Raw genomic sequence first — 27,600 nt, 5'->3', positions numbered from 1 at the left:
TGGGGGCTGACTGAGCTCTGCCCCTCAGATACAAGTGTAGCACAAAACTCAATAAAGCACTCTCAGGGCTTTAATGCAGGAGCAACAGTGGCCGGGACAGGTTTTCAACAACTGGAGCATCATGAGTTAAGTGCTGTCCCTTCCTCCATGAGATAGCCAAGGCCACTTGCTCTGCATCCCCAGACAAGATTTTTCTCACACACTTCAAATCTCTTATTTGTCCTTGAACAGTGCACAGACTAGGTGATTGTTTTTAGGCAATAGCTACCAGCTTTCTGTTTTACACTTTTTTTACTTCTCCATTATGGGCTTCATTTCAAATGAAATTTTTTACCTTGGATTGAAGGTTGGCAAATGTAGCCAAACTTTACTATTAGTAAGAGATATTTTTAATGTCAGACTGGTTTTGCTGAGTTTCAAGTGCACAAGTATTTCAAAACTGGATGGAGTTGTTCAGAACAAGTTGAGGTCTCATCTGCAGGTGTTCATGGAGGCAAATTTTATAAGTTAGGTTTTCAAATTGACATAAATCGTTGTAGGCCAAGTAGATTACAGGTTAGCAGGAACAAGGTTCCAAGGGCAGGCAGGCCACAAGATGGAACAGTTTCACAGAAGATTCACTAAAGAGTTCTGCCATCAGGTAACACTTGTTGGAAACTCCTGTGGCAGCCTTTATCTCAGCTGTGCTAAGCTGTGTTGTGTTTTAAAAGTGGTGAAAAGAATCAGGTAAGCTGTTCCTCTTGTTTTGTGTATGTATGAAAACCACAGCTTGTAATCCACACCTTTTTAATGACATCTGATGGAATTTACTGTGTTTTCTTTCTTTCACAATCAATAAAAATATTTTGTGGAATGTGGTCATTGTCTCCTTAAATTTAATCGTGTGTCTTCCAGTAGAGTCTATCAGGGCCTGGAAAAGCATTGCCTTTAGATGGTCTATCATATTTAGATAAATATGAGCTAAGGGGGGAGGAAGGAGAAGACAATCAAGCCCTGCCACTCCAGAAATCTTAGTTAGAAGATATTCCAGCTGTATCAGCCAGTTCCATCAGGCACATATGGATTAGGAATTTCTCCTGTTTTCTGGTGGATTGGAGTTGGAACACAACTGAGGACTGCACTAGTACCTAGAAGATCTGCAGAAAGCATTGACGTGGGCAGCTTAAAAACACAGGAAAATAGAGGGTTATCCTGATTTATATTTATTAACTCAGATACTGATTACCAGCTCTTATGTGTCATGGGCTCTTCTGCACTGTCCTTTTGCAGTGGTTTACGGTATGTGAATTATTTCTCTCTTTCACATACGCATTACCACTTCCAGTTGTAAAAGTAGTATAATCAGACTTAATTACTAATAGAAAATGATTTATTAAAGGATTTAGTGGTGATGGGAATGTAACAATTAGGTAGCTGAATTTTAATAGAACAGACATCTATATATATCAGCAAAGATTCCACAAATGCTGGTATGTCTTTTGGTAGTTTTTTATAGGGACTGTGAGTTTTCATAAAATACAAAGGCATGAAATCTCTTCATGCTGTTGGAATGGTTTTAAAAAAACAAATGCACCAAAATGTTACCTGAACTGTGAATGGAGTTTGTTGTATTCAGCTGAGCAGATTTCATTAGGCAAAGCAGCAGCAGTAGAGAAACGTGGCATTACAGACCTGAGTTTTTGTGCCAGTCAGTTCCACTCAGCAGAGGAGCCTGAACATGGAGCAGTGTCACAGTGCTGGGAGCCGTCTGTAGCTCTGAATTAAGGGGGCACAAATCTGATGGCAATTGTCAATTGCTCTCATGTTTAATTGGGACAGATATTTAAATAGCAGTGATAAGATACAGATAAAGTCTTGTGTTGGCCTCTGCAGTTTAAAATTCACCACAGGTGTGCTTAGTCCCTCCCTTGGGTCTGCCAGGGACAGGCAGAAGCTGTGTCTTGAACAGTGCAGGTCACCTTTTACCAGCTGCTGCTCACAGGGAAAGATGAGGCCCATATACACCATATAAATATGGTAAACTTGATCTAATGAAAAAATGTATTTAAGGCCAAGGAAAGTAAATATTAATTCAATATTAGTGTTTAGTAGATCCTGTTTTATTGGCTTTAGTTACGGGAAGTAACTCAATAAAACCAGACTGGGGATTTCAAAGGCATAATAGGATAATAACTGTTATAAATAATTTAGCACTGAAAACTACTAACTCTGCCAGCACAGCTTGCAGCACTTTTAAAACCTGTGTTTGTGAAAGGCAGTAATTTAGCAGTAGTGGCAGACTGCAGTCAACATTTTGTTGTTCCTAAAATTAGGCACTTAACCTATTTATGGATATTGAGATAGAACAGGGTTGTGGCCTTTGAAAGCTGCTTTGACCATATGTCTTCATTGAAGGAATCGTGCAGTATTTGATCTCTCAGAACTGAGTGTAGAAGTCATCTTAGGCAAAATTTCTAATATTTGTGTAAGATTCCAGTATCAAAATGTAATGTTTTAATGCATTTATTCTATGATGACTAAATTCTAAGCACAATAATTTATAACTATTAACTTGCTGCTGGAATTTTTTTGCCTTGAAAGTGTATTAAAATTTTATCCCGTTTTAATTAGTGACTTGATTTCTATTTCTTGCAGGAATTCAAACCTGATTTCTCAGTAATTGCTGTTTATTAGATATCCTGCCTGATGGGTTTTTGACACCTGTTTATTTCAGTTATTCTGTGTTTGAAATTCGTTGTGACTAATTGCATAAATCACAAGTCTCTGCATGAAATTTGGTAATCAAAACATTTAACAACAGCAGAACAGCAAATGCCTACTGGCAGTTTTGGGTGAACTCCTGTTTGTGAGATGCTCTGCACTGGTCAACACCCACCAGCTGGGGAGTTGTTATTCATTAGCATAAATTTAGGAAAACACCTGATGTGTTTTCCTCTAGATGGTAAATTTAGGAATCCCGGTAAAACTTCTGAGGTGTTTCACCAGATTAATGTATGTGTGATGTGGTTTGCTAATGGAATGTATCTGCTACTGTGGGCTTTGGGGGGTTGCATTGGTATGAAAAGGTTTTTGGTGCTAATCATTAGATATTTAAAATTGTTGCTTAGTGAGTAGTTGATTTAATAAGAACAAGGACCATATATATAAAAATCTCCTACTTATGGGATCTTGAATTGAAGGGTCAACATAAGTCAGAGCACTCACATTGCCGTTTATCCACAGTGAATATTATATTTTATTTCACAGGCTATTTTATATATCTATATTACTGCTTCCCTGCTGAATAGAAATCATAACTAATGGAACATATAGGGAAGACAGTGTACTTAAATGAGGGACTTTTGAAGGCCATTTAGTCCAGAAGTGAAAAGATTTTCTACATTTGCCACCACTGTATGTTACAGGATTTAGTCCCTGCCCTGCGTTCTAGGCATGTTTATCTGCCAGTGGGTCTGTGCTTGTAGGAGGAAAAAATACAGAAGACAGGCCTACAGGCCTTTGCATTTTTTCTCTTATCTGAAACTTTCTTATCGTTTGTGGATATACTTCTCCAAGTCTGAAGCTCTTCACAAAGGAGCAGTGCTGGTCATGGGGTTTTTTACTGGCCTGTCAAGGCCTGATTCCCACCCTGTGCCCAGCAGCTCCAAGGCCTTCGCGCCCCCACAGCAGGTGCGGGCCCAACCAAACACCTCTCCTGGGCTTGTCTGGGACATCCACAGTTTCCCTGCTTCTCTGGCCTCTTAAAATAATGTCTGGCTGGAAAAAGCCACAACAAACTGGGAGTAATTACCAACTTTTAACACTGTTTCCAAACGCTGTTTGATGTGATATTTTTGCCATTATTGGTGTTTGTTTAACTTGGAGACAGACAAAATGTTTATAGACTGATGTCAATGTGGACTTTTAGCACAGGTTATATGACACATAGCAATGTTTAGTCCAAGTTTTCTCACTTTTCAGTATCTCTGTGTATATTTGCAAGCTAAATGTAAATATTTGCATTTTCAGGAGGAGAGGTGGGGGTAGTTGAGCAGTAGAAACAATATAAAGATACAAAAATAACAGCTTGCTTGGGATTGAACTTTTGCAGAAACACTTTAACAATGATGCCTGGTGCTACTGTCCTTTATTAAAATGTTGAGGAAGGAATTTAAACTTATGTATAAATACATATAAAAAGTAAGAAATACAAATGCATATGCTTGTGGACTAATGAAAATTGCTAATAGGTCTGATGGAATTTAGAAAACTGTTACCTTTATGACTTTTGTACTTGCCACTTTGTAAAATAATAGTTTTCTACCAAAAGCATCATTAAATTCAGATTTTTACATATACAATCTTTGTGTTCTCTTTCAGGTCTTGAATCATCTCGGCCAAATTTAATCCTTGGGTTGGTTATTTGTCAGAAAGGGAAACGTCCTGCCACTGAGACAGAAAAAATGGAGGAGAAGCGAAGCAGAATTCAAGCACATGAGGAAGCTGAACCATCCCTGTTCTCTAAAGGACCTCCAGCTTCACAAGAGAAGAAAACTCCAAAATACACACTTTATTCAGGAGACTCCACGATGAGTACAACACCACCTGGATCTCCTCCTCCACCTCCACCCCCGCTTCCCGTTCCTGACACCTCGGCAGTGACACCTTCAGTATTGAAAATACTGTCCTCCATTAAAAGCGGCCCCACAACCACTGTGACCCCACCGATTTCAACAGCTGCTCCTGCAAGCAGCACTGCCACGCACTCCTCATCCTCAAAAACTGCCACTCCTCTTGAGCACATCCTGCAGACCCTCTTTGGGAAAAAGAAAACTTTTGAGCCTCTTGCCAAGGATTCTGGAACTGTTCAGTCTTCCAGTCAGGAAAGTCAAGCTGCGGCAGATAGCGCGATGTCAGCGGTTCCTCTGCTAGATCCCATTGTGCAGCAGTTCGGGCAGATGTCCAAGGACAAAGCCATAGAGGAGGAGGAGGATGACAGACCTTATGATCCTGAGGAAGAATATGGTCCAGAGAAAGCCTTTGAAACGCAGACTGGTGAGAGTGACAAACACTACAGTGTGGAAAAGCCATCTACTACAGCAGAACTAGAGGATGAGGCCTATGATCCAGAGGATGAAACTATCTTGGAAGAAGCAAAAGTTACTGTTGATGATTTACCCAACAAAATGTATACAGACAGTAAAAGCAGTTCTTCAGAAGTGTCTGCTTCATTTGTGTCTGATTTATCTGCATCCTCCTCCTTGGTAGAACAGCAAAAAATGTTGGAAGAATTAAACAAACAAATAGAAGAACAGAAAAGGCAGTTAGAGGAACAAGAAGAAGCCCTCAGACAACAAAGGGCAGCTGTTGGTGTTTCAATGGCTCACTTTTCAGTGTCTGATGCTTTAATGTCACCTCCACCAGCGAAAGCTTCCCTAATGAAGCCTGAATTATTCCATCAGGACCAGCAAACTACACAAAAAGTAGATTTACCTTCATCTTTAAATCAGCAAGCACCGGTTCTAAACCAGAGCTGTGACCCAAGGCAGAACAGAGATCCTCGACAGGCTCGAAGGATGGTGACAGAGAATGACAGTGCTGATTCTCGAATAAAGCCACAGATAGTACAGAATGAGATATCCACAAGAGAAGTTGCTCCCACAAGTTTTCCAAATGCTTTGCAGACTTCACTTGGCAAGGAAGATAATGCTTTAGTTTCCACTCCTCAGCCTGGTTTTACTGCTGATAATTGGGTTTCAAGTGAACAGACATCTACGGTGCCCCAGAAAGAGACATCTAACAGCAAATTTGAACACACCATTCAAGTTACTTTGGAAAACTTGAGTCAAGCAGCTTCTGGAGATCCTTCTGCTTCCAAACCCGTACGTAAAGTGCTGCTGCCAACCCCACCAAGTACATCTTTTCAGCCTAATTTCTCCACATCAAATGACAGCCCATCTTTGCAAGATATGCATCAAGTGTCATGGTCAAATGAGTCAAAGGAAGCAATGGGAAGGGATTCCTTTTCAAATACAATGTTTCCTCAGCAGGAAAAGGCAGCTGGACACTTTGAACCAGAGATGGGTCTTTCATCAGCGCAATATGATGAACAAAGAAATCCTCAGTCTCACCAGTTTGTAGAACAAACTGAATCTGCACCAGCTCAGAGTGAGGGTGGACCTCTCCCACAGCACTTTGAGGAAAACCGAGCGTTTTCTATGTCTGGACAGAAAGGGGGACCTCCAATGATGCTCAATGCACCTGGAGGACCTCATGGACCTAATTTTAGAGGGCCAGCACCACAGTTCTCTGAAGAGCACGGTTTTCCAAATAATGATGGGCAAAGAGGACCTCAGTCTGGAAGATTTGGAGGTCAAAAGGGTCCCATTCCTTCCTTATTTTCTGCACAACATGGACCACCTATTTTTGGTGATAATAGGGGCCCTGCTCCTTCTTATCATGGTGGTCCAAGAGGAATGTCACCGTCTCATTTTGAAGATCATAGGGACCCTCACATGGAACAAATGGAATTCTCAGATTCCCAATATGATGAAATGATGGGGCCTCCAGGACAGTTTGAAGGACCAGATTCCCCCCAGTTTATGGGAAACAGAGGACCTTCGCCTTTTCCTTTTGGAGGTCAAAGACGACCCCCACCAGGTCAGTTTAAAGGACAAAGAGGAGGCCCTCAGTTTGGAGGGCCAAGAGGTCCAGCCCCAGGTCATTTTGGGGGACCAAGAGGACCTCACCCAAATCAATTTGAAGGGCAGAGAGGTCCAGCTCCAAATCACATGCCTGGTCCAAGGGGACTTTTGCCACAGCCATATGAAGAACGGAGAGGGAGCCCACCACCCAGATTTTCCAACCAGAGAGGTCCAGGACCACATCAGTTTGGAGGACCAAGAGGAGGCACACCTCCAATGTTTTCAGAAGAAGATGAACCTCCTTCTAGATTTCATTACCAGGGTCAGTCACCACAAGGTATGAAACCACCCCCAAGACCACTCCTGGACCTTCCAAGCCATCCAACTCACAGAAAAGAGATGTGGGAGGAAGGTGGACCATCTGCATCTCTTTCCAATATGTCTGGACAGGGACCTGAGTCGGAAGGACAGTGGCCCACATCTGACTTCCGAGAAGGCAAAAATCCTGACTATAGAGGCCAGACATTTGAAGGGAGACAGAGAGAGAGATATGAGGGAGGAAATAAAGATAAGGGTTTGGATCAGCCAGAGCTTCAACAAGCAGATAATCGCCAAGGTAGAGGCTTTGAGGAAAGACGAAGGGATCGAGAACATGGCAGACCTTGGGAAAGAGACCGTGGCAGAAACTGGAACAGAGACAGGGACTGGGAGAGACATAGAGAGAAGGAATGGGATAAAAATAGAGATAGGAGCCAAAACAAAGATAGAGACAAGGATTCAGAGCGGGGTAAGGACTGGGAAAGAAGCAGAGACCGAGATAGGACAAGAAACAGAGAGAGGGACTCTTACAGAAGACGTGATAGAGAGCGATCGAGAAGCAGAGACAGGGATCGCGACAGAGAGAAAGACAGGGACCGGGATCGGAGCCGGGAAAAGGAAAGGGATCGGGACAGAGATCGAGATCGTGACAGGGAACGAGGGAAAGATCGCAAAGATAGGAGTAAGAGTAAGGAAACCGGTAAAGAGACAAAGCCAGAAACACCGAAGGAAACTCAGAAACCAGTGGAAACTGAAGCTTCATCTTCCAGCAATCAGTCATAGAACTGTGACTGATACCTCCCACAAATAATACACTTTGGCAACACAGCAAGGACTGCACATCTGTAAATACTGTACATACTGTCACCTTTTAAAAAATTCTGTTGTAAAACTAGCCTTACCCGATATACTGACAAATAAGCAATTTTTGAACAACTGTGAATGAAAATAATCAGATAGATGAAAAGCAAGAACATATTGGACTTTCACTTGCTGCATTTTGTGCATAATGTTTTTCTTATAAAGATTCACAATGTTAACTGTACTGAAATTTTGTTTTTTCTACTTGCATCTTTATCTTAAAGTTTCCATTTACAGTACAGAAATGGAAAAAGTCTAAGAAGAGCATATTGCTTTTTAAGATTATAAAGTTATGTTTTCCAGTAACTTGAATTGTAATTTTATAGGAGAATTTAATCCAGACCTGAGGAGCCATACCTTTACATCTCAGTTATGTGATATTTTGGTGTCAAAATTGTTCCTACAGCACACACTAAAAATGTTGGTGTCATGTTTCTTTTACAATGGAAGGGTCATGTGTTTAGGAAAAAGCTGCAAAAGAACAGTGTTAATAATTACTTGTGACTGATGGAAGATTTGAAAATGGAATGTTATAAGCTTAAAGTGCACTATCTTCCTTTTATATACATGTATTTTGGGTCTGGAATCCATCTGTTAAGTGTACAGCAAGGAAACAAGTCATACTTACTTATTTTTCAGGAGGTTTTAAATATCCCATGTTTACAAACCTGTCATTAAAGAAAATACAAGAGTAGCACCTTTATAACCAGCAAAACTTATAAAAGCATCAGACATTTATTTTGAAAAGTGGTAAACCAAAGGAAGAGAGAGCATTTGGTTAATAGGCCACTAAATCTGTTACTTCAATTGAACTGATTTAGTGGAGCAGTTTTTGGTTTTGTTAGGTTTTGCAGAATTTTTCCACAGATTTAAGAAATGTCCCAATTAGATTGAACTTTTCATTATACAAGTGCTCTTTCATTCTAAAAGGGCTTTCAAAAAATAAATGATACTGTTCTTTTGTTAGGCCCTACTTAGGCTGGCAGTGTATATAAAACTCTCCACTGAAAAAGACACAGCTGCATTTAAGTTTAAATTATGGTGGTACATCATGTTGTGGTTGAAGAGGGACATTTTTCATGGTGAAATCCATCACATTGCTACTTCCCATGTAGTCCTCAAGCACATAATTGTAAAGTGTGAAATAAAACCCCACTAGTTTATTTGAATGTGTAAATTGACCGCTGGGTAAATATTTTGGTATTTTGCTAAGATAGATTTGGAAATGTAAAATTAGATTCCTGTTGCATCTTGAGGACTATATTACAGGTAGCATGTGTGTCACCACAGTCACATTGGTGCATCCTTGAGGTCCTTGTACATCCAGGATTTGCTGGCTGAAATGATCATCTGTGTCCTGAACTCGAGGGAAAACAGCAACGTGCAAAGAAATCGTATTAAATGCAAACATCAACTACGGTGTAAGATTTTTTTTCTTAATGAGATGTTTCTAATTTAAAGACATACATAAAAGTATGCAAAATGTGTGTTTGTTTAGGTTTACTTGATAGAAATTTCTGTAAATTGTATTTTATATGGCAAAATATATCACTGTACATTAAAATATGGGACTTCACAGGTTTTTGTTACTGTAAGTAGAATAAACACCTACAGAGAGCTGTTGTCCATTTCTTAAATGTGTATGTGTATATTGTTTTCTGCATTTTGCTATTTCTCAACAAACCACAAGAGACTGATGGCCCAGGGGTTTTGTTTCCTTGTAGTTTAATGACAGACATTTTGCAGGATGTTACAGCAATGTTTGATTGTGGGCCCTCTAAAAAAATAGCAAAAATCTGTGCTAATGATTCTTTTCTCAGTTCTCAGGCATCCCCTAATATATAATTTGAGGGGTTTTTTTGTTTTTTTTTGGTTTTTTTTTACATTTGAATCAGAATGCTTGGAATTTGAAGATATTTACATCAAAAAAATCTGAAGAAAAGAAACAGTATTAATTCAGGTCACACCATTTATTAATTTCTTAGCTTTATATTTTTATGAAATAGATGTGTAGATTTTCATCTTCTAGGAAATTCTCCTTCAGTAGTTTGTGGGATCTGTTTATGCTTTAGGATTGGTAAATCCATCCTCACAGAAATCAAGTGGAAAAAAATCAACAGCATAGGCTCCAGTGACTTTGTCAAACCACAGCTTTATGTAGTTAATCAGCTGGAGTTGGATTTTGCAGCAGGGTTCCTATATCTTCCACGGCAGCAGCCGGTAAAAGCCAGGCTGAAACCAACATAACAATTTAACTCCATTTACAGAGACTAAAAATTGTACTGAATGATTGTCCTGCATTGCAAGAAAGACAAAAACAATTCTCTTTGTCCAAACTTTTGATTAACATGAAAGAACTCACTATTTTGAGCTTTTGTCTATGTTTTTACTAAGCTAACATTACAAGGAGTATTTTGATAAATCTTTTTTTCACAAAACCCCCTGCAAAGTCTAGAACAATATAAGCAAAAATATTATTATTTCTATAAAAGGCTGCGCTACTCCAACTGTGGGCATTGTAAAGGGGAATGTGGAAGAGGATTAGAGAAGTAGGAAATTGTGTATTGAGTTCGGTGTGCACAAAACTGCTTTTAAAGTTCTTGGATTTGCGTCTAGACGGAAGTCACGAGTGAGACCGTCGGACTGTGATTGCACTTTATGGAAATGTCAGTGCACACTGCCTTGGGACCCTTTTATCTCCCAGTTTTCCCATCCGTGCTCCGGGGCGGCATGGGCCGGGGACCCCTCTCTGCCCCGCGGGGCTCGGGGCTGAGGCGGCCCCAGGGCCCCTCGTGGGGAACGACCAGCGATTCCCGTTAACCCGGCTGGGTTTTCCCGTTAACCCAGCTGTTTTTGTTGCCTTTTCCTTCTTGCACAAGTTTGCCTGCGCCGTGCCGCTGGTGAAGCTGTTGGTGCAGGTGGGGCAGTTCCCTCAGCGCAGCCGAGCCCCGGCCGTTGCTCTCTGAGAGCTTTCCGTTAGCGACAAAGCCAAGCAACAGAGTTTAGCCGTAGGCTAAGCAGCCAGTAAGTTTAATTAATTAAAATTTAGCATAACGGCGTGTACCCAGCCAAGCACCCCAAATCAGCTAAAGCAGTAAACCGTGTGTCCAGAACCTGGAAAAGTCTGAAAACACACACTGCAGCCGCACGTTCTGTTCCCTTATCTCCTCCCAACACCGTGCCCCGATCACCGCCGCGTTCGGCCGGCCCGGGCCCCGCTCCGGGTCCGTTTCAGCCCTGAGGGGGCGGGCGGGGGCGGGGTCGGCCCCGCCTCAGGGGCGGGGCGGGGCGCGCGCGGCCCCGCGCGCGGGCGGCGGTTACGCGCAGCCGTTGGCGGCGGCGCGCGGCGCGCTCGGGCAGCGCTCGGCCGGGCTGAGGGCCCGCGCGTCCCCTCCCGCCCCCGCCCCGCCCGGCCCCGCCCGGCCCTGCCCGCCCCGGCTCCCCACGGCTCCCCCCGGCCGCGGGGGCCCCGCTCCCGCCCGCCCGGGCTGCCCCGCCGCCGTCCGGGCGCTGTCTCAGGGGGTGCCAGGCCGCAGAGTGCCCGCAGCCTCCCCGCCGAGGCCCGGGCGGGGACAGGTGAAGGCCGTTTGTCGTGAGCAGCTGTGCTGGAGGGGGAGGGAGGGTCTCACCCGGGGGGGGAGACATGGTCAGGGTGTCAGGTACCCCGCCAGCGGCAGCTTGGTCCCCACTCTGTTTCCTCGCCAATCAGTGTTAAGTGCAATTTTTTCTGCCTTTGGGTTTTTTTAATGGATAGTACTGACAATTGTTGAAGGTTTTATGGTTTTCTGTTGAAAGGGACATTGGTAACTGATTAGGTTTGCTGTAGCCATGTCAGGATCAGCCCCCGAGGAGCCTCAGACCATTCCTCAGAGCCCAGCTAGTGTTCCTGACCCCGCTCCCGTTGCTGTCGGACCTGGAGGCTCAAGTGACAGTTCCTTTGGTGAGCAAAACCTTGGCTTCGCCACCCCCGAGGCCAGCCTGGTGGAGATGATGGACATTGAGTACACCCAGCTGCAGCACATACTTTGCTCGCACACGGAGGCGCAGAGTAGTGAAGGTGAAGTGGAAGCCAGGCTCAGCGCTTTCTCCTCGCCTGGCCCCTCTGCAGACCCCCCTCTGCAGCAGCCCTCCCCCAGCACCAGTCAGGACGGGGGCTCATCCAACAGCTCTGGGAACCAGTCGGTCTGCCCAGTGACCTGTCAGTCAGGGTTGCCTTGTGACAGCTACTGGCCGAGTTCTAACCCGCACCTGGGCTATGCTGACCTCCAGGAGCTCAGGATGATGTTACTTAGCGAGTCCAACCTCCCTGTGAACCAGAGAGAGAAAGCGCCCAACAGTAGTAGCTCTGTAGAAGTCTCGGGATGCAGTGTAGCAAAAGCTAAACAGGGTGAAAATTTCTTGGGGGAGAATAAGGAAAACATATTTGAAAATTCGGCACTGGCACCAGAGGTTAGATCTAAACCTGCAGTCAGAGCTCGGTTGGAAGACAGATTCAACAGCAGCCCGACAGAAAACCCCAGATGTCAAGAACCCCAAGAATCTGGAGTAACTCTTAACAAGTGTGTTGCAATTACTTTTAGTTTATGTTGTTAAACTATGTATCATGTAGTTCAAAAGTGATTTGCTAAGTGAAACCTATGAATAGTGCTTGTTTTAATATATGAGAAGGATGGGTTGGGCTTTGTTAAACTGTGCCATCAAACGTGGCTGCGACTCCACTGAGCTCAGCTTAGGCCCCTCTGTTTATTGCATAAATGGTACAGCATGGAGTTCCAAAATTAATTACTTTATGACTTTATTCTTGATAACATGTACTGTAAATAAAGGTGAGAAAACATTATCTAGTTTTAATATGCTGCTTGCTAAAAGCAAAGTAGATTTTTGATAATAATAAAATAATAATAATAATAATATTAATTATGATGATGATGATGATGATGAAAGATTTGGGTTATAATGTGGAAGCCTGACTATGGGGAAAACTGGAGCAAAAATATTGTTTTACAACCTAACCCTGTACCTATCTTAATGTGCTGACAAAATGTTTTATTGAGGCATGAAGCACCTTGTTATTGCGCAGAATAAAATACCTCCTTGGCTGATTTTTCTTTTCTTTTATTTGGCCCCTGAAATGGGCAATATAGCAGTAACAGTGATTTCTGTTTACAGTAAATGAAAGTGGTTTCTTGCTGATAGTTTCTAGAATATTTGTAGCTGTGCTTTATTTCTGCACTCATTTCCAAGCAGTCAGCCTGGTATGTTTTCTGTGTTTGTTTTTGTCTGAAGTTTAGTGACATTGATCCGCCAGCCCTCAGAAGTGGTGGGTGTTCCTCTTCACCAGCAAGGGAACAGGTGTGCTGCACTAGGGAAAAATAAGGCTGCACCTGCCACACATTCCTTACCATTTACTTACCCGTTCTTTACCATGAATGCATGTTCTGCTGCTGGAAGTGCTAACCCTTCCCAAGCACAGGTAACTCTCCTCTGCCACGTTCCAATGCTGATAATGTTAACTTCCTGGGTGTAATAGAATTCTGAAGGTTTGTGGTAGAGTGTGGCTGGGTTTGAATAGGGGTGATCAGAATGATCTGTAATGCAATTTATTTATTAATCTTTAAGACAAGTCACTTTTGTGGCATTTGTAATTACATATGTCCCAGTAATGAGTAGTAGGCCATCAGATCTCTTTTTTCCTAGAGTTTATCAGTTTATTGTCTCTTTCATCTGTGCAAGACAAGAAAGAGACCATTTTCTGTAGTTCCTTTCTTTTTAATTCATTTTGGTGATAAAGACATTTCTCTCTCCACAACTTGTAACCTCTGAAGCAAAAGTGATAGCATGGCACTGAGAAATGTCAGAGGTATCTCCAAAATTCATCACTCTGTCAAAACCCCATGGTTGTGTGTATTTGGGATTTATTCTGACTGGATTAGTAATTTTAGAAGCTACCAGAAAGACATCACAATAGTCTCTTTTGTTTTAATGTATATAGTTCTGTAAGTAGTTCCTTTTTGTTTTCACAGACCTGTGGAACATCTTGCACTATTTTGGAAGCTGCCAAACATCAAGACCTTGGGATACCCAAAACATTCCCTTTTCTCTATCAGGAAGTTGAATCCACGAAACAGACAGTAGGTGCTATAAATAAAGCTTTGCCTGAGGAAGTTTGGATTAAAGTTGGAGGTAAACCATTTATCTTCTTTTCACTTAGTTTTCTCTTGGTCTTCAAATGTAAATTTTTTTTCTGAATGATTTTCTGGAATTAATATGATTTTAGTGAATGTGGGAAGTGATGTTCTTATGGCAAAGATGCTCTGTAGGCAACATGGGGCTAGATTTCTCAAAAGGGGTTCAACACCTACAAGTTTAGTTGTACTTTCAAAATTGTTTAGCACTTCTGGCTTGAATTGAGGAGACTTGAGGTTACAAAGTACCTTTGAAAATCTTAACCTTGGGTTAGCAGCTGATTTCTTTAGAATCATTAAGGCTGGAAAAGACCTCCAAGATCATTGAGTCCAGCCTTTGAGCAAATACCACCAAACCCCGTGGCAGAGGGGTTTCATTCTTTGACCCCAAAGCTGATCCAGCAGACCCAGTCAGTATCAAATTGAAGAACATTTTAAGGGCTGCCTCAAATGCTCACCAAGGGCAGGCACAATCTCAGTGGGCTCTCTGAGAAAATAGAAGCTGTGTGGATTTTGGAATAGCAAGCAGTGCCTTAGGTCTTCTGCAGGACATGTCTTGCTGTAAGAATCAATGTAGGCTGGCAGTAAAGCTTCCAAGATTATTCCACATAAATAAAGCACCAAAACAACTTTCCATGATCACTATTTGCAGGTGAGTGGGAGAGTAACATAGGTCATTCTTTTCATTTTTATTTTTCCAACAAGACACCTTATGCAAGCAAGCCATAAACAGAAGTTGCAGCCGAATAAATCTGTTGGATGCAAACATGGATCGCAAACCTCTCGGTGAGATTCGGAACGCCCGGGACAACAGCCAGAGCACTGCAGCTGCCCAGGGCCCCTGGCAGTCAGCACAGCCCAGCTCCAGTGTGCAGGTGCAGAGTGGTTCCCAGGATGGAAGCGCCCAGAGGAGGGAAAGGCACAACCGCCTGGAAAGAGACAGGAGGTAATTCTGGGAGCAGGGGCCATGAAACACCTCTTGAAGCCTAAAATACTGGTACTGCAGTACTCTGATTATCCAGAGTAAATGTAAACTTGGCATGTTTTGTCTTAGCTCCAAGAAAAAGCAGCGCAGGAGGTGGGGGTTTGGTGTCTCTTAGAGGGGAAAACAAATCTCTGTTTCATTGTGGTTGTCTTTTTGTTTTCACTCTGTAAACAAACAAGAAGAGATTTCAAAACGTTTCACCCATTCTGTAAAGATAAGGTGACTTGTGTGTAACAAAACTAATACACAAAGCTTGTAGCAAACACAAAGTCCGTGGCTGGTTGCCCATGTGAATAGTCTTCCTGTTTTCTGTATTTTTCCCTTCCCTCTGGCCCGTGGTTGATAACCTTGGGTGTTTGCCTGCAGGCGCAGGATCCGGGTTTGTTGTGATGAGCTCAATCTCCTCGTTCCCTTCTGCACGATTGACACTGACAAGGCAACGACTTTGCAGTGGACAACTGCATTCCTCAAGTACATTCAGGAAAGGCACGGCGACTCTCTGAAGCAGGTTTGAAATCTCATTTCATTTTTGGTCTTGATAAAAATGGGAAATATTTTAAAACTGTCAGAACATGTAACTGAGATGCAAAGCTTCTGCTTGATGCTGTTTGTGAAGGACCCACCATATCCCTGAACCTTCCTTTAAATTTTTATTTTTTATTTCTGTCAACTAAGTTCACTAGTGAGAAATTACAGGCTATTCTCAGTCAGTATTTTCAAACTGGATTTTAAAATTTATTTTTTTTAGTTACACAAAAATCCCGAGCATGATCCTATTTGGACAACAATATGAAATTAAGGTCATCTTAAATCACTCCTCCCCTCCTTCATTTTCTCTACTTTCTACCTCTTTCACAGGCTTCTAGTTAGTTCAGGGAGGGGAATCACAGCTAATGCCCACACTGTATTGAGTGGGTGAGCTGAGTTAAGGGGTTACATGCCTTAAAAGCAGCTCCTGTTCCCCTCAGCAGTAGTTGCAGCTGCAGAGGAATTCTGGCTCTGCTAAGAATTTTAAGAGGATGTGTATTGGAAAACCTGCTGGTCTAGTCATGGAAATGGCCCCTCCTCCTTCCTATTGAAGGCACAAATGAAACAAAAGCATCCATCTCAAGTAAACATCTACATTAAATATAACATCTTTTCTATTTTAATTTTTTTTAGGAATTTGAGACTGTGTTCTGTGGTAAAACAGGCAGGAGACTAAAAATTGGAAGACCAGACTCGTGTGTAATGTGTCCAGCACAGGAAAACCGCACAGCTATGGAGACCAAATAGCCTGACCTGCCCACCCTGAATTGTGTGACAGTAGTGCAAACTGTGTTTCATTCTTTCCATTTACATGCTGAATAGGAATTTGAAAGTGTAACTTGTAAATATATATAAATAGAAATGTAAAAGAAACGTTCTCTATTGCAAATGGAAATGGAAGGTAACTACCAGCAATGGGAATCTGCCCTGTTCAAGGGGCTTTGGGACCAGAAGCTACAAGAAAATGTCATAACTAATTATTTTAACCCTTTAGTTATACAAAATTTGCTTGTCATCCTGCTTTGGGGTCTCATTTAATTTTTTGCTTTAATTTTATTTTTTAAAGATGATGCAGTACAGATTGGAAGAGCTGTAGAACTTCTATCTTCCTATTATTTTAATGGCTAGATGCAAACTCATTCTTCCAGTGTATAAAGAAACTGAAGTTACCATATTATAATGCCCATTTTTCCATTTAAAATGTAAATATTGTATTGGTTATTTGAACAAGTGCATAGTTTCTAAACTGTGTGTATTATGAATTTTGCATTTGCATACATATTTAACATAATTAGCTCCAAAGAGTAGTGCAATGGTGTTGGCATTTTTAAATTCAGTCCTATTTTTAATGTCTGCCACACAACTGTCCAATAGGTTCTTGTGTTGTTACTTTAGACCAAAAGTGGAATATTTTAAACAGTAGATATTTAAATGCACAAACTATTTTTATATTTAAACAGAAATATGATGCTTCGTTCATAGGCTTTGGCATATAGGACAGAAATAGAACTGTGTGTGAGCTGAGAGTGGCTTTATTAATTTTTTTTAATAGATGATGCTAGCAAGTTTTAAAGTATAAAAAGTTCTACCAAAATTAATACTAGTTTAAATCACGGATAAGAACAATTTTGCAGCAATTTATGTCCAAACAATACTAGTAAAACCTAGTTCTGGAAAATGGAGTTTAGCCAAGTTAATTTGATTTGTATAATGACACTTACAACATCACAAAGAAAAGGTTAAAAAAAATCTCCTTTTATTTTTACAACAGGTGGTTTTGGCTGGACTTTAAAAGAGCATCCTTTCTTAGGTGGGGTTCCATCACAATTACTGTGCAAATAGCTGAAGTAGAGGTCATGAAAATGCTGTTACTTCATTTCCTTCGTTATCATATGGAAATATGCAAAAATTCTTCCCTGGAAATTAAAATATTTACATTACTCCTTTTGCAGAATTTGCTTGCAAGAGGATTACTGTTTACTAGTCTTGGCAAATATTTGAGGTGCAATCTGAAAATTTCTAGCTGGCAGCACAGACTTAAGCAATGGTCATTCCTTAGGCCAGAAGGTTCAGATGTTAAAATACAGGATATTGAAATGCCTGATTTCCACTGATGGAAGAGGCAGCTCGGTGCCTGAGAGTCTTAACAACGTGTCTGAGAGCACAAACCTGCAGGACTGAAGTCAGTGGGAGCAGCACCAAGGAATTCAATGGAAAAGGCTCAAACTTTCTTAGCAAAAAGTCGTGATCTTTAGTACAGGGGGGGTGATGGTAAAAAGGAGCAATGCTTCCTCTTGCAGGTCTCTTGAGCAAAGGGAGGAAGGAAAGGTGAGGTTGTTTAGCAGTAAAAATTCTGGGAAATAATTGGGGGGAGGAAAAGATAGTCATAAAGCATCTTTTAATTAAAGTTTTCATCTGATGCTTTCTTTTTCATAGAACTGTGTCAAAGTCTCCACTTAATAGAATAGAAGGAGCATCTGTCCTTTTAGCACTAGAAGGATTCTGTTTTCTTACAATGCACTGTTTATTTAAATATTCAGTCACTTCTTCACTTCTTGTACTGTTGGTTTATGATTTTTTGGAAGTTGATGCTGCAACAGCTCCCATGCAAGCCGACGTGTCACATATTCCTGGAGTTCCCTGAGCCCCAACAGTGCCAGGAGTCCCAGGATCCCCTGGCAGCCCGGGTTCACCCTGAGCACCATCACGGCCGTTTTTAGTAATTCCAGGCACACCAGGTGGTCCTAAACAAGAGAGGGGAAAGATACATGAAATATTTCCATCTTTTCTTTTTTAATATCTGTATATATGTGTTGATTTTAGAGATCTTAATATACTTTGAGTGTCTGTACAGCACACTTGTTATGGCCTGTTGAGTACAAGGTGTTTTCAATAAATTTACCCTGAATCTGGAGTATGTGCTTTGGATTTTTTTATCCCTAATTTCGTCAAGGGATGTTTTGGCTGTGTGAGCTCACAGTTATTAACATGGATTAATTTTTTTATGGAAGATTCTGAGACAATGGGGTATAAATATTACAAAATTTTGTGGAAGAATTTAAAATAACATGGTTGGAAATATTTTGGCTTTATAAAATTCTGTAAAGGGAGAGCCTGCTTTTGGTGCCTGCAGTTTATTCATTGTACAGCTGTAGTCCCAATTAGAAAAGCTGCTTTAACAGTGAGCAAAATAAAGAATATTCTTCCAAATTTCCAATAGATATTAATTAATTTGCATAAATTAACATTGAATATTTTAATAAAGGAATCATCAGGAAGCAGGCACCATCCTTTCCCTTAATCTTGACAGCCTCAGAGTTGTCACGCCTTTAAATTAGTGATGATAATCTACTGCCATCAGCATGCAGAGCTGGCCCTGCTCAGCCTTCACTTCAGCCATGCAGCATTAAATTATATTAAATTATTATAAGTTCCCCACACTTACCCTGCAGCCCTTGGTCACCATCAGGCCCATCGATACCTTGGCCCACAGGTCCTTTGTCTCCCTTTTCACCAGGGTCACCTTCAATCACAAACACAATTCCCACAGTCAGCTGTGCTCTGCACTGGAGCCACCAACAGCACGGGGAGAGAACAGGAGGAGCTACAAATGCTCTGGGTGCTGCCGCATCTTTGCTTCCACGGCACCCCTCAAGATGCAGAACTGCACCCAGAGCTCCACCCAGGCCTGATCTCTTCTGCCCAGTGCTGAATTCAGCACCAGTTCATTTCAGTGGGCATAAAAGAGAAGCACATTATTCCACTCTCAACTTGCCTCTGGGTCCAGGGTCACCAAGCTCTCCCGTTGGCCCTCTGTACCCAGGCGGCCCCCGAGGACCAGGGTGCCCAAGGCTCCCCGTGCTGCCAGGAGGGCCTGGGGGCCCAGCTGGGCCGGGCCATCCCGTCATTCCAGGAGCCAAGGGCTTCCTCAGGTTAGCAGCCAGCAGTGCAATTTGCTCTGAAAAACACAATCAAACACTGCATCTCCAACATTTGCACTCTTTCTTTAGGCAGAACTTCCTGCCGCTGCTCCTGGCAGGAGGGAACAGTGAATCTGTCCTTTCTGCTTACCTGTAGCTTTTTGGGGTGTTTTACAGCTCCACAGACAGAGATATCAATCATAAATCTGCAGGGTTAATTATTCCTGTTTCTAAAACGCCTTTAAAGGATGTCAAGTATTCTAACAAAAGACACTTAAATAATTTCCTGAAACAAACTTTAACCTCATCCCAAACGGGGGATGTAAGCTCCAAAGGCAAAACAGTCACTTTGAATAAAGGAGGACACTCCCTGAGGACCTGCTCCAAGGAAATGAGGTGCACTGAGGAGAGGTGGAGTTCAGAATGACACAGGTTAGGGCAGGAGGTCTCACACAACACTTGTGCCAAAGCTGCTTTCAGTGCATTTTGACCATTGCCATGATGAATCATTTAAAAATACTAATTTTAGAACACCAAAAGGCATCCCCAACAAAGTGACCTCCTGAATACAAGGTGACCTCCTGAATAATTTCCTTGCACTAAAGGTCAGTGTATTTTTTTCATAGGAAGACAGAAAATTAACAAATCTCAGAAGTCATTTTATGTTCAGGATCTACTCATCTGGTAATTAAAGCCAGTTTTCTCTCAGTAATACTCACCATTTATCATTTCCCCACAGAGTTCTCTGATATGTTGTTCACTGGCCTCTTTGCCCTGCAGTTAACAGAAGAATTTGTCTTTGTAGGAACCTCCTTATCAATAACCAGCCCTGGCAGAAGCTGCAGGACACAAAACACATTTCCAGGAGCTTGGGAAGCAGCACAAGGTCCTGCATCAAGAGTTCTTTCCCCTCTTCAAAAGCTGACAGCTTCTCTTCACAACTCTGCTGTATGCATGGCAGATATTAATTTTAATGTCAGGCCAGATATTTAATCTGGGGTTTATTTGGCCTTATTTTTGCCTGCTGAAATGCAGGACTTTATTTTTTGGATAGCATCCAAAACCCCACAATCCATTTTTTCACGTCACAGGCTCCCTGACTGTGCTGCAGAAGCAGCAGATACTCACAGGGGGTCCAGGTTTTCCTGTGATGCCAGGGACACCCCTCTCCCCCTGGTGACCCATGGGTCCTGGATGTCCTGGGATCCCTGGTGCTCCAGCTGTCCCGTTAGGTCCTTGGACACCTTTTGGACCAAGTTCTCCTCTTTTTCCTGGCTGCAGTGAAGAATAAAAAAGACCAAAACCACTTAAAATGGAAATCATGGTCCATTCTTTTCTCCTGGGGGTTTGTTAAGACTTTCTTCAGGTTTCCTGAATGGATCTGGAGGATCAGATACATTTCTTACATCCTAAGGGTGTTTCTGCACATATAGGTCATGATAAGAGGAGTCCTTGCTGCAGCAAAGTTATCAAACAGATTTCAATATTTGAATGCCACAAATCACCATTCTTCTCATAGATTTTACAGCATGATAGTGAGGAAAGCCTGCTTCTAGGCAATGACACCAGAGCAGAGTTTATTCTATAGTTATGGAGGTGCAATGGTCATGCTTACTCCTAAATCCTTCAGGACATGAGCCCCCTGTGTCTGACACTTACCTCTCCTTTTTGGCCAGGAGGTCCAAAGGGACCCTGTCAGAAAGAAAAGGGAAATGAGAATGTGATTCATTCAGAAAATGCCCATCTGAAGCCCAGTCTCCCAAGCTGCTGTGATGTGTGCAAGGCTTGGGTTGCCCTCTTTTCACAGCAGGGTTGGAGATCTTGGTTAATTCTGACTGACCACAGTGATCCACAGCTTTCTGCACCCAACTGGTATGTGAGGAGTCAACTCTATTGAATTTAAGGACACCTACCAGCTCTCCTTTGTCACCTGGGAGGCCATCTGCTCCAGCAATGCCCTGAGAGAGAGAGCACAGTTAACACTGCACCTGACAGCAAGGATCAGGATATATCCCCTGGGGCCTGGAGAGGGTATGCAGGGGGAGATGGGGGCTCCCTGTCCCAGCAAGGAGAAACTCTCTCTCCCCAGAGCTGGACCCCACAGTAGCTGCTCCCCTGCTGATGAGGGCACGTGTGGCACAGGGCAGCTGGCACGAGGACTGGGTACCCTTTGCACCAAGCTGGGACCTGGATGGAAGGCTGGATTCATATGGGTGAGAGCCATGACTGACATCCACAGGCTGGCACTGGCACTCCTCAAGCAGGGAATTTCAGCTCCCCCTGCTCTGTCTCACAGAAAACAGGGTTTGCAGCCACAGGCAAATACTGACTGTCCTGTTCCCACGGCCTCCTGAGCAGGGTCCCAGCTCCATCCCATCCTCAAACTGCATGATCTCTTGGTGAGGAACGTCCCTCTCCACTCCTGGGGACAGGAATGCGAGGGTGGCCAAAGCTCTGGTGACATCCACTGTACCAGCCCTTTGCTGCTCGCCTCCACCAGCAGCAGCCTGAACAATCTGAGCCTGCCTGGGGTGGCACAAATCCCTGCAACCCCTGCCCTGCCCAGGGCAGAGCTGGCTCAGCACAGAGCTCTATTATTAGAGCAGATAGTGAACATTGTTTTGGTGACTCCACAGCCTTCCAGGGGAAGCTTTCCAAGACAAACAGAGATCAGGTTGGTCTTTCCCCTTAGCAACAAAACAGAGACCACCCTGATGCTGGTAAACCAAACCAGCAAGCCTTGCTAGGAAAGCTCCACTTTCTGCAAGAACACAGCCATGCATTAATAAAAGCCATGTATTAGATGAAAACTGGCCCAAAAGCTCACTGCTGAGATTAAACCAAGCATAGATCTTGAGCAGCAAAAAGTAGAAGATCAAACTAGTTCATTAGTGTGCCAAGCATCGAGGTTAGGGTGAAATATCCTTCATCAGGCTCAGGAAGCTGAGGAAAAGCTGCACTTCTAAACTTGGGAGGAATTTGATGTGAGGAGCTCCTGCACAGGTCCTTGTGGCTACAAAACACACAGCAAGGGCCTGGTGTTCGTACCACAGCATTTTCATGAGTCTCCACTGGAACAGGCAACGTCTGTGCCAATGGAGGGAAAATGGGACCAAAGAGGGTTTTGGTTTCTGCTGCAGAATATTTTCATTTGTGGAAGAAAAAGCCATTTGTGCTGCCAAAAGCTGTCTCTGGAATTTGATTTAAATGCCTCTGCTGACAACGGCATGAAAGTTATCACTTACCTGGTTCCCCTTGGGACCTGGAACACCAAGAGGACCCTGAAAATAAGTAAGAGAAAGAAGCAAATGAGCTCAAACTGTTACTTTCCTATGAATTCCTGGTGTGGTCAGACACTCTCTCAGCAAGGGGTCAGAGTCTCCCAGCTGCCAAGTTAGAGGGTACAAATCTCATTTACACTTCCTAGAAATAAGAAGGGATTTAAGCCCCCCTGCTAGCTCTGTGACACTCTCCACAGCCCCTGGTTTGTGTTGTGGGGTAATTTCTCAGCCTGTGATGTGAGGAGGAGCTTGGATTCACTTGTGGTATAAAACAGACAAGAATATTTTCATACCACAAGGGCAAGAAGCCAAGATGATTTTTCAAGACCTTATTAGACTGTCAGTTTTCCTAGGATTTAGAATCAGGTGCTCCTGATTTAAAGATTAATGGAACAACATGGGCACAGGAATAAAATACATTTAGATGATGAACTGATTATCACCTCAGGAATAATCCAGGCAATTTGGAAAATCCTTCCATCTTTATCACCTGACATTCACAGAGAGACACTTTGTGACTTTTCTGCTCCATAGAGCAGAGCCAAAAAGGAGTTCAGGAGAACCCCAGATTTTTTTTCTCTTCTGCAAAATCTACATGTGAAATTCAGCCATTTTACCCTTCAAGCAGGATTTTTACAGTACACTCATCAATCTGGCATCTGCAAACAGATCTTTTTTTATTAACTAGATCTAGAGATGGCTCAGCAGAACAGAATCTTCGAGGGGAACAAACACACACAACAAGGACATTTTATTTTGCTCAATTTAAGCAGTAAGTTAAAAAGAGGGGAGATGTGATGAAAAATAATGAAAAATAACTCAAAAAACCACACAATGGAATGTAGAAATGCAAGAGTGGCTAAAACTTTAAAATAACAATTTTATGTTTGCTGATGGCAAAAGCAATATATTCCTTTCTGAACATTTTAATCTAAATTTTATACCTCTGACTTCACAGAGTCTCAAGGCTCCATGACAGTTTATGGCAATAAAACACAGTTCAGTCACCAAAGACCAAGCCCTGCAAGGAACATTCCCTCAAAGACAAGCATAGCCCAGAGGATTTTCATTCAAAACTCCAATTCACTGAAGGAACAAGCAGTTCAGGACTGCCAGCCCCATGTCTTCACACATTTCCTCTGATCAGCTCAACAAAACTCATGGTTTTGGCCAAGCATTTAGTGTTCCAGCGGGGAGCCCAGAGAGGCAATGCCCCAGGAGGCTGCTGGCATCAAGAATCCTCAGGAATTTGATCATAATAAAAATCCTTAGGAAAAATATTTGTCTATTGCTGCCTCAGTCAGCCAGAACAGCCAAGCCCTTCCCTCCCCACATCCCACCCAGCAGGATGGTTGATGTATTTTATCTCAACACTATTTTATATCTTACAGTCAAATGCGCTAAACCACTTGTACTTTTCAAGCCAGCAAAGACATTTACTGAAATGCTGGTTTATATGCCTGACCAGTCAGTCCAAGGACTGTGAAAAAGCCTGCCAGTACTCAGCTCAGGCATGAGGGGATTTCTCTTTTTCCACAGAAAAGTGTCAGTTGATTTCAGGAGAGTTGGATGAGCTGGCTGCAGCTGGGACAGGGTGATGCTGTGTGTGCAGCTCTGCCCTTTATCCACGTCAGGGCAGCAGCACAGCCAGCCCAGGGCAGATCTGGGTGCTCTGTGTGTCCCAGCAGCACAGGCTGTGTGTTCAGGCTATAGAAACACAACCTGAGGGCTCAGGGTGAGCCCAGCACCACCAGCATTGTCACCACTGAACCACCAAGGGCCACATCCACACCTTGTTCGAACACTCCAGGGATGGGGATCCACCAATCCCATGGGCAGCCTGTTCCAATGCTTTACGACCCCTTCTGGGAAAAAAAATCCCAATATCTAATGTAAACCACCCCTGGTGCAGCCTGAGGCTGTCTCCTCTCGTTCTGAGCGACCAACAGTCACACCTTAGAGTAACTGCACCGAACTTCAGAGCCAGAAATAAAACCTAGATTATTTTTTACTGCTTTAAGCACAACGTTTTCCCTCCCTCTGCTTGGAGCAGCTCCCTGAGTGCTTGGTGCAGGGGCCTCTTCCCCTCTGAATGTACATTTTTCACCACAGCAAAGCCCCAGAGCTCCACAATAACGCTCCTGTTTCACACTTCCAGCCCACAGTCTCTCCAAAAGGCTTTTTTAAACCTGCCTGGAGCCAGCACAGAAGGGCCATTGTGGAACCCCTGTGGTGCTGCTGCAGTTGCTTACACAGAAAGCAACTTAAAGCTTTTTTTAAAAAAACTTTCACCTTAAAGCTGGGGAGGAGGGAGCTGGTGAACACATGGCTCCTGTTCTCCTGCAAGCTCCCAAAAAATGCTGTTCACTTTGCCCTGATGGCTTCTTTCAAATGAGAATAAACTCTTTAAATAAAAAGTCACATTCATTGTGAGGTGGGATGCCCAGGTGTTTTGCTGTTCAGAAAGAGAAGTCACTGATAAATTTGTAATTAAAAATAAAAAGCAAACCAAAAAGTCTAATCAAGAATCCCAGTAACAAAAATTCGTGAATCAGTTGTCTTGTGCTCCTGGGGAGCAAGACTTTGGTTGAACCAGTGTAAGGAACAGGGGAAAATCCCAAACACTCTCTATTCTGGCTAGGATAGGGCCTGAAATTCACTTTTAAACAATCCACCCAGTCTGGAAATTGTGGGAGTTTCTGGAGTGGAACAGAAACCAGGAACAGAGGGACGGCACGCCCGAGCCCTGCTCCCTGCCCCGGGGTCTGACTTGGGCAGCCCCAGGGACACCCAACCCTCATCAGCTACCCCAGGTTTGGGTTCCCATTGCCCTCCAAATCCCCATCCCAGACAGGAATGGGTCCCAGGAGCTTGTCCTTACCCTGTCTCCTGTCTCTCCACGGATCCCAGTCGGGCCAGGAAGGCCAGGCTCACCGCTGGCACCTTTGGGCCCCTGTTGGGAAAACAACAAAACCAAGCTACAGCTCACAGTGCCACAAACCCTGGGAGCTCACCAGTCTCCACAGCATGTTCAGAAAGGTTTTTGGATGTCTCTCTCCCTTTTCCCCCAGGACCTGGGCACCACTTGTGTTGGTTGGTAGAGCTCACTCCAGCTTCTCTCCGAGGTCAGGCAGGTGCCAAAGTGCTCCAAGCTTTGCCCTGGGTCTTTCATTAATAAACCTCTTAAAATTAATAATCCTTCAATATCTGTGATCCCCCCAAGTGATGCTCCCCTCAGCCAGTGCCAGTGGGGAGTGGAGAGTGGAGGTCCCACGCCCTTGGAGAAGGGAGGAAGAAATGTTGGAGACCCCAGTGCAGCAAAAAGGAGGAGGAATTCACTGAAGAAAAACAGGCAGAGAGTGGAGCAGATCAAGGAGAAACTGAGGTGTCTTTACAAAAATCAACCCCAAAAAGTCATAAAACCCTTAAAATTCAGCTTGTTCCACCACCTGGCACAGGCTGGGACACCTTCCACCAGACCAGGCTGGCCTTGGACACCTCCAGGGCTGGGGCAGCCACAGCTGCTCTGGGCACCCTGTGCCAGGGAACAGGCTCAAAACTCAACCCCTCCCTCTGCAAGCAAACACTAAATATAAATTTCTCCTGCAGGCAGCTTATCTGGCCTTTTGCTCTTTCTACCATCCCGTGGTAAGGAGGGTGTCACACTGGTTCTGGCAAATGGAAGAAGATTTCTTCCCTTCCCTCATTGCCATCACCAAATCCTGGCCAGAGGTTTGCAGAGAGCTCTGCCCTGCCAAAACACCATCATGACCCCTGGGTCACTGCCCTGCCAAAACACCATCAAGACCCCTGTGTCAGTGCCCTGCCAAAACACCATCATGACCCTGTGTCAGTGCCCTGCCAAAGCACCATCACGACCCCTGTGTCACACTGACCTGGAAACCTCGGACACCACGGGCTCCTATGGGGCCTTGGAGGCCAAGTGGTCCCTGCAAAAAGAGAGATCAGCTTTGGTTAAGTGTGGCAGTACCAGCTGTTGGTTTTTCTGGGTCTGGATTGAAGGCACTTGAGACAGTAATTTCGTGTTCAGACTCAGGTGTTTATTATTTCTTATCAGTGAAACAGTCTCACTGCTGTGAGTTCAGCAGCTTTTCATTAGAAGGCACAAAATGGCCAACAATCTCTTGGTACAAGGGCTTTTAAGACTAAACTGTCCAATTAAAAACTGACACCTGGATTATTTCCCTTTTAACCCAATAACTGATCCCACAGAGCTGCAATGGGGACTTTTCTGCTCAATTACAAAATGCCACCCAAACCCATGGAGAAGGAGGAAGAAGCAGCATGAAGAAGGAACCCAGGATGACACCCTGTGCCCTCCATCTTGCTGCCATCCACAGCACACTAAAAATCCCAAAACCTCAATTTCTCACCCAGTGACACACCTGCACTGCTCTCTATAATCTATTTCACACTTTTGTGGATTCCAGTCTATCCTGAAGTCTGGGAAACTTTCTCCATGAATGAGGGTCAAAGTCAGGGCTCCCCTGGGGGTCAGGGCATCCCAGAGCAGACAGAGAAATATTCCTGTGCCCTGGGTTTGCACAGGTAAGGGGAACATTTGGGGCCAGGTGAGTCAGCTGAACTGGCAGAGTGTGCAGCTCTGTGCTGCTGCCTCTGCAAAGCTGGTTTGGTGTTTGCTGAGCTTTGTTAATTGCATTGATGCTAACAGAAAGGTTTATTTGGATAATCAATGCCTAAGAGCATACCATGCTCATGAGTAGTAGAGACCAGGGACAGCAAAAAGTGGCAGAGCACAGACAACATCCATTAGAGGGATCTGCTGTCCCAATATTATGCTTTTAATTGATTGCAAGGAACTACTGCAAAACATGTGCTGCAGGCCCTTGGAAATGAAAAATGGCAATTGCAACCATT

At 43.5% G+C, this 27,600-nt stretch overlaps 3 protein-coding genes across 3 annotated transcripts in view; 2 read left to right on the top strand and 1 right to left on the bottom strand.

The window, feature by feature from the left end:
* The window catches only part of DIDO1 (death inducer-obliterator 1), a 47,752-nt gene extending 38,390 nt beyond the window's left edge, over window positions 1–9,362 (top strand). The window contains exon 17 of the mRNA XM_084218032.1: window positions 4,360–9,362. Within this exon, the coding sequence (XP_084074158.1) occupies window positions 4,360–7,724 (3,365 nt within the window). The 3' untranslated portion in view covers window positions 7,725–9,362. The remainder of the gene's footprint in view (window positions 1–4,359) is intronic.
* Window positions 9,363–11,630: 2,268 nt separating this feature from the next.
* TCFL5 (transcription factor like 5) lies at window positions 11,631–16,247 on the top strand (the record flags this gene model as incomplete). Its single annotated transcript, XM_084217643.1, has 6 exons — window positions 11,631–12,361; window positions 13,089–13,275; window positions 13,826–13,985; window positions 14,693–14,933; window positions 15,339–15,480; window positions 16,134–16,247. The coding sequence occupies 6 exons, from the start codon at window positions 11,631–11,633 to the stop codon at window positions 16,245–16,247; spliced, it is 1,575 nt and encodes a 524-aa protein (XP_084073769.1).
* A 1,638-nt stretch (window positions 16,248–17,885) lies between these two features.
* The window catches only part of COL9A3 (collagen type IX alpha 3 chain), a gene marked incomplete at its 5' end in the record, with an annotated part of 32,820 nt that continues 23,105 nt past the window's right edge, over window positions 17,886–27,600 (bottom strand). Inside the window, 10 exons of the mRNA XM_084217830.1 lie at window positions 17,886–18,244; window positions 18,946–19,023; window positions 19,276–19,458; window positions 20,140–20,194; window positions 20,549–20,695; window positions 21,080–21,112; window positions 21,334–21,378; window positions 22,666–22,701; window positions 25,583–25,654; window positions 26,598–26,651. Coding sequence (XP_084073956.1) covers window positions 18,069–18,244; window positions 18,946–19,023; window positions 19,276–19,458; window positions 20,140–20,194; window positions 20,549–20,695; window positions 21,080–21,112; window positions 21,334–21,378; window positions 22,666–22,701; window positions 25,583–25,654; window positions 26,598–26,651 — 879 coding nt within the window. The 3' untranslated portion in view covers window positions 17,886–18,068. The remainder of the gene's footprint in view (window positions 18,245–18,945; window positions 19,024–19,275; window positions 19,459–20,139; window positions 20,195–20,548; window positions 20,696–21,079; window positions 21,113–21,333; window positions 21,379–22,665; window positions 22,702–25,582; window positions 25,655–26,597; window positions 26,652–27,600) is intronic.

The sequence above is a fragment of the Fringilla coelebs genome (assembly GCF_963513975.1).
Source record: "Fringilla coelebs genome assembly, chromosome: 18".
Classification (NCBI taxonomy): Eukaryota; Metazoa; Chordata; class Aves; order Passeriformes; family Fringillidae; genus Fringilla; species Fringilla coelebs.
This window is presented reverse-complemented; position numbering and strand designations above follow the sequence as displayed.